General features: G+C 39.3%; 1 protein-coding gene across 1 annotated transcript; it reads right to left on the bottom strand.

Moving 5' to 3' along the window:
• Window positions 1-3,681: 3,681 nt before the first annotated feature.
• LOC104990007 (beta-defensin 127-like) lies at window positions 3,682-6,198 on the bottom strand. The gene is made up of 2 exons (XM_010841887.1): window positions 6,150-6,198; window positions 3,682-3,932 (listed from the first exon to the last, which is right to left on the bottom strand). The coding sequence occupies exons 1-2, from the start codon at window positions 6,196-6,198 to the stop codon at window positions 3,682-3,684; spliced, it is 300 nt and encodes a 99-aa protein (XP_010840189.1).
• Window positions 6,199-6,400: the final 202 nt, after the last annotated feature.

Genomic DNA, 6,400 nt, shown 5'->3' with positions numbered 1-6,400 from the left:
CCAGGCTCCCCCGTCCCTGGGATTCTCTAGGCAAGAACACTGGAGTGGGTTGCCATTTCCTTCTCCAATGCATGAAAGTGAAAAGTGAAAGTGAAGTCGTTCAGTCGTGCCCGACTCTTAGCGACCCCACGGACTGCAGCCTACCAGGCTCCTCCGTCCATGGGATTTTCCAGGCAAGAGTACTGGAGTGGGGTGCCATTGCCTTCTCCATTTGTCCCTATAGTCTTTATGTAATCTAGGTTCTATTTATGTACTCTTATCTAAGAAAAGTGAGAAGGTTTTTAATATAATAATAAACATATACTATCTGCTACAAATTTGGATATTGTTAGTGCTTGTAGAGAGGGGAATTATAGCTTTAAAATTCTCATGTATGGAATGAAGAAAGACTAAAAATAAAAGAGATAAACACTCATCTAACAATGTTAGGGAAAAAGGGCATATTAAAATTAAAAAAGTAGAAATAAGACATTGTATTTCACAGAGGTAAAAAGTAGTGAGGTGGATGAACCTAGAGTCTCTTATACAAAGTGAAGAAGTCAGAAAGAGAAAAACAAGTATCATCTATTAATGTATATAGATGTATATAATTAATGTATATATACGGAATCTAGAAAAATAGTACCGATGAACCTAGTAGAGCATGGACTTGTGGACACAGAGGGGTGAGGTGAAGGTAAGATTAACTCAGGAAGTAGCATTGACATGTACACTGTCATGTGTAAAGTAGATAGATGGTGGGAAGTTGTTATGTAACATAGGGAGCCCAGCCTGGCGCTCTGTGACGACCTGGATGGGTGGGATGAGGGGAGGGGAGGGAGGGTCAAGATGGAGGGATTTTATATATATATATATACACATATATAATTATGACTGATTTGTGTTGCTTTATGGCAGAAGCAAACACAGTATTTTAAAACAATTTTCCACCAAATAAAAAATAAAAAACAGGTGATTTTTTTGCGTGTGAAGTTGTTTGAAAAACAAGTGAAAGTAAGAACATAAGTAAAGACTTTGAAGAAGTGGAAACTCAACTAAAATTAATGAAGAGCATTTGTTTAATAAGTGAATAGTGAGACGTGAGAAAAGCAAAGACATAAACAAAGGTCACACAGCAGACGTCAACCAGAATGTATCTTACAGATGTGAAAAAGACGAAGAAAACACTGCAAGTTGTTTTAGGCAAATACATTTGAAAATCTTAAAAACCAGGAAAAACAACAAAGCAAAAATACAAAAGCTGACTGAAAGAAATAGAAAATGGGAATTATCCTTTAAGTCATCAAGAAACAACCTATAATTTATACACTTCCTATACAGAGTTGAATCTTAGTTGATTCTATGAAATGTTTAAAGATATAACATGAGAGGCCCTTAGACAAGTAGGAAAAGAGAGACTACTGTCAGATTGATTTTGTGTTTAGTGTTTTAATTGAAATACACTTGTAATTTTAGACCAACTTTCTATTTATAGAAAATTAATGCAAAGACAGTATAGGGTTTTCCCTGTTGTTAGCATCTTACACGCCCCTGATGCATTTGTCACAGTTAAGTACATTGACTAAGCTCTGTTCTTATAACTTCAATCGTTTTTCTTTAACATTTTTTTCTTGTTTTAGGAGACCACACAGGATATCACATTACCTTTAGTTGTCTGTCTCCTTGATCCTCCTCTGGTCTGTTACAGTTTCTCGGAAATTTTTTGTTTTTGATGAATTTCACAAGACAGCAAAGGTGAAAGCCTTTTTCATCACATCACATGTTCACGCTGTCATGCTTTTCCCATAAAACCTACAGCGTGATTTCATTAGGTTTACCCACTGTAAAGTGACTTTTTGCTGCTTTTCATTCTCTACACTTTGGAAGCAACTCACTAAAAACAGCCCATATTCAAGGGAGAGGGAGGTGAAGCTCCACCTCCTCAGGGAGGAAGTATTTATATTAATTACTTGGAATTCTTCTGTACAGAAAAATCTGTTTCTTCTCGTCTATTTATTCATACCAGTGTGAACTCATGGATGTTAACTTCTGCATTGTATTTATAATCCAATGTTATGTTATTTATTTTATTACTCATATTGTCCCAATTTTGGTCATTTAAAACTCTTTCAAAGTGACTCTATGTCCCATTTACATGCCTCATCCTTCTGATTTTTATAGCATGTCCTTACTTTCTGGCACTACAAAATACTTTGGGGGCATCTTGTATACTCTGTGCTCCAGTCCTAGAATAGGAGAGAAGAGAATAATTGAGAGAACATATACCACAGATTCATGATGGATATTCCAGTGGTGAAATAATATAAGAAACAAAACTGGAAAATAGTGTGGAAAGGAGTTGGAAAGGAAATTTTTTGTGTTCAATTCAGTTCAGTCGCTCAGTCATGTCCGACTCTTTGTGACCCTGTGAACCACAGCACACCAGGCTTCCCTATCCATCACCAACTGCTGGAGTCTACCCAAACCCATGTCCATCGAGTCAGTGATGCCATTCAACCATCTCATCCTCTGTCGTCCCCTTCTCCTGCCCTCAATCTTTCCCAGCATCAGGGTCTTTTTAAATGAGTCAGCCCTTCACATCAGGTGGCCAGAGCATTGGAGTTTCAGCATCAACATCAGTCCTTCCAATGAACACCCAGGACTGATCTCCTTTAGGATGGACTGGTTGGATCTCCTTGCAGTCCAAAGGACTCTCAAGAGTCTTCTCCAATACCACAGTTCAAAAGCATCAATTCTTTGGCTCTCAGCTTCCTTTATAGTCCAACTCTCTCATCCATACATAACTACTCGTGTTACTCTTATCCAAAATGTATATCTTTAAGAATTAGGTGGAATGTATAAATGGATTGTCATTATGTCATTTTGCATATCGAGACAGCGGTAGGTCTCATACAACAGTGCAATTCAGACCAGTTCCTAGGTCCTTTACATTTCCTCCAAACTCGTTAAGGGCCCCAGTCACAGAAAGGATGCATTACTAGTGGTAACACATTAAACAACGACAACAACAAAGAAAATAAAATCTTTAGTCTTGCAGTTACGTACTTGTGTCTGTCTCCTCCTTATATAGTGAGCTCCATAATAGTGGAATCTTACTCATTTCCATCTTCCCAGTTCATTGCTTTTACACACTAAAGAAACTAGACGTACCCATAGTTCAACTTTGGGTACTCTATTCTTAAACCAAACAAAGTGCACGTATATTCTCCTAAAATGTCCTGTCCTTTCTAATTTCCTTCTATTTGTTGATTTCATGTTGTTCACTCAAATTACCTTCTTTACTAACACTCAGATGTTGAAATCCTACATATTTCACAAGGCACCACTTTAATCCTAAATTCACTCACCAATTCTCTTGAATACTCAGCTTCATATTTCTTCTCCTGAATTACATGTCTACTTGTCTCCTTCCAGTCTTCCATGTTATAGATTTTTTAGTGTATCCATTATATCTCCCTTTCAAGGGTAGGTTCTTTGTTGCCCTTATCAATTCATAATTTGATATATTGAGTTTTCAATCTCTGGTTAAAGAACAATGAGTCAGAAAACTGGCAATGAGCTTTATTAGACTGTTTTTTAAGGTCATTATGGGGATCTAGGAACAAGAAAGGAGAGGATGTGGACTACTGCATCTTAGATCAATGGAATAGGTTGAGAAACGAACAGGAAATTGTGTTTGATTTATGTAGGCTTTCTGTGGGAGTGTGTAGAATTCTGTTCAATTAAATAATCTTGAGAAAAAGTAAGTGCCAATGTCCTTAGCTTTGGACGAGGTGGTCTGGTGATTTTTTTACGTTCTTCCAGTTCCACAATACTGATGCAACAATATCTTCCATTTTCACATAGTACTTCACGTACTTCTGTTGTTCTGCATATTTTCCTGCAGTATCCGTGTATATGTTGATTCCAGCATCTCTTAAGTTGTTCGGTTACTGTGCACATTAAGAACAATAGGCCAAGGTCAGAGTTTGAGACAAAAGGCAATTTTGGTCATGGGGAAGACAGGGGATGTTTGTAAGGATAAGGTATATGGGAGACTCACAGAGCATATATCAGTAATGTCCCACAGATATTACCCTCCAAGAGGGTGAACCTTAATGTTTATGTCTAGCTGATCACTCATATTTTGTTCCTCTAGATTTCGGGGCTTCCACCCAACATCTGATGGACTTCACCAAGAGCAGTGGGTCTCATTTACAGAAATAAAGAAGTGGAATCCTTGAGTTCAGGCCATGGAACTATGCTATGCTCCATTTGAGAACCTCAGTAAATCTGCCTCTATTTGAATGCTTCTAAAGTACTACTTCCTGGAGGAGGAAATGGCAACCCACTCCAATATGCTTGCCTGGAGAATCCCATGGACAGAGGAACCTGGCAAGCTGCAGTCCATAAGAAGAGTCTGACATGACTGAAGTGACTTAACAGTAACATAGCAGTGTACCGCTTCTTTACCACTGCTCAGAATACAATCATTTCTTACTATGTATTTATGTCTGACTCAGACTCTGCTCTTGGTTCATACTTGCTACAATGATAAAGAATGACTTTTTTTGGTCCAGTCAGATGTTTTCCCCCCTCAACATTCTTCCTCCCCTGTTGCTTCTCAGTATTGTACATTTTTATCAATGCATATCTTCCTTTGGCTTCTACGTCATCACAATAATTTTAGATTTGTTTTATTCCTCCATGACTCCCCATTTTCTTTCTAATTCCAGAGGAAGGAATTCCTCCAGACCTTTGCTCACCATGATATGTCTTCTATCCTTCAGTGATCCTAAATATTTTCAATAATCTAAGAGTTTAGGATGTTCATATTTTGGCTTCAGGGCTTGTCCTATCCTCTGGGTACTAACCCCAGAGAATGAAGGCTGAGAACAAAGATACTGCCTCCAAAACCAAGTTCTAGAGTTCCTTTGACTGTTAGAAATTTAAGGGGCTAGAAGTAGGCCATTCTTACTCTATGCTGCTGCTGCTGCTGCTGCTAAGTCGCTTCAGTCATGTCCGACTCTGTGCGACCCCAGAGACGGCAGCCCACCAGGCTCCCCCATCCCTGGGATTCTCCAGGCAAGAATACTGGAGTGGGTTGCCATTTCCTTCTCCAATGCATAAAAGTGAAAAGTGAAAGTGAAGTCGCTCAGTCGAGTCCAACTCTTAGTGACTCCATGGACTGCAGCCTACCAGGCTCCTCTGTCCATGGGATTTTCCAGGCAAGCGTACGGGAGTGGGGTGCCATTGCCTTCTCCATTCTTACTCTGTAATAACAAGCAAATACAAGAGATCTGGTTGTGAAAGAGGAAAGGAAGCTAATTTTTAAATTTTTAGTATATGCCAAGCCTTATGCTGGATGTTTTATCACTTAATAAATTCCCCATGAACCAAAGGGCTTCCCTGGTAGCTCAGTCAGTAAAGAGCCTGCCTGCAATGCAGGAGACCTGAGTTTGATCCCTGGGTCAGGGAGATCTTCCAGAAGAGGAAATGGCAACCTACTCTAGTATTCTTGCCTGGAGAATCCCAAGGACAGAAGAGCCTGGTGGGCTATAGTCCATGGGGGTCTGAGAGACTAAACCTACCTACCATGAACGAGGTGTCATTATCTCCACAAATGGGGAAACTAAGGCTCTGTGAGTCTTCACCTTTTATCCAAAGTTGATAAAGTAGTAGATGTTGAAGGCATGTTTCTTAAGACGGAATCCAAAGTTTCTTCTTCTTCCACTATTCACACACGCTAGTATAATGTTGATAGATTAAAATATATGTATACAGTATCAGAGTGGAAGAAAATAAGGCTGGGTGCTAGAATAAAAACTCTATATCCTAAGAAATAAGGGTATTCCCAGTTATTGGTCTTATGTCTTTCTGTAGTGAGTCTTTCTCAGAGGAAATTATGATCTCTTTTTAGCTCTATGAATACTCCTTTTAAGAATAGTACCATAGTAGAAGCACTCAGGAAGAGGGAATTTTTGATGATATTTGATAGACTTCAGCCATTCCTAGGGCCTTATCTTTTCCTACTGTGAGTTATAAAATCCCCTTGAGTTCTTGAAAGTACTCTATCCATTATTGATTTGAGTGAGCCCCTGGAAAGCAGCTACGCTCACCACTATACCACCAATGTGGTTTGAGTGAGCCCCTGAAAATCTCTGGATTACCTGTGAACTTCTGGAACAGCAGAATTGCAATGATCAGGAGGAGCCTCATGGCCAAGCTTCCAGAGGAAGTGACAACCAGGTCTCTTGGTCCACTATGTCACCTTCCCCAGAGACTTAGATTCTTATACAATGAACCAGAACAGATGGTATGATATGAAGTGTGCCCCCAAATTTCTGAATTGCGGATTTTGCAACATGTGGGCAGACACAGGAAATTTGGTTACTCACTTAACCCACACATGGGATTCAGA

The sequence above is a fragment of the Bison bison genome, unplaced genomic scaffold (assembly GCF_000754665.1).
Source record: "Bison bison bison isolate TAMUID 2011002044 unplaced genomic scaffold, Bison_UMD1.0 scf7180017864167, whole genome shotgun sequence".
Lineage (NCBI taxonomy): Eukaryota > Metazoa > Chordata > Mammalia > Artiodactyla > Bovidae > Bison > Bison bison.
The sequence above is the reverse complement of the archived record's forward strand: the minus strand, read 5'-3'. Positions and strand labels throughout refer to the sequence as shown.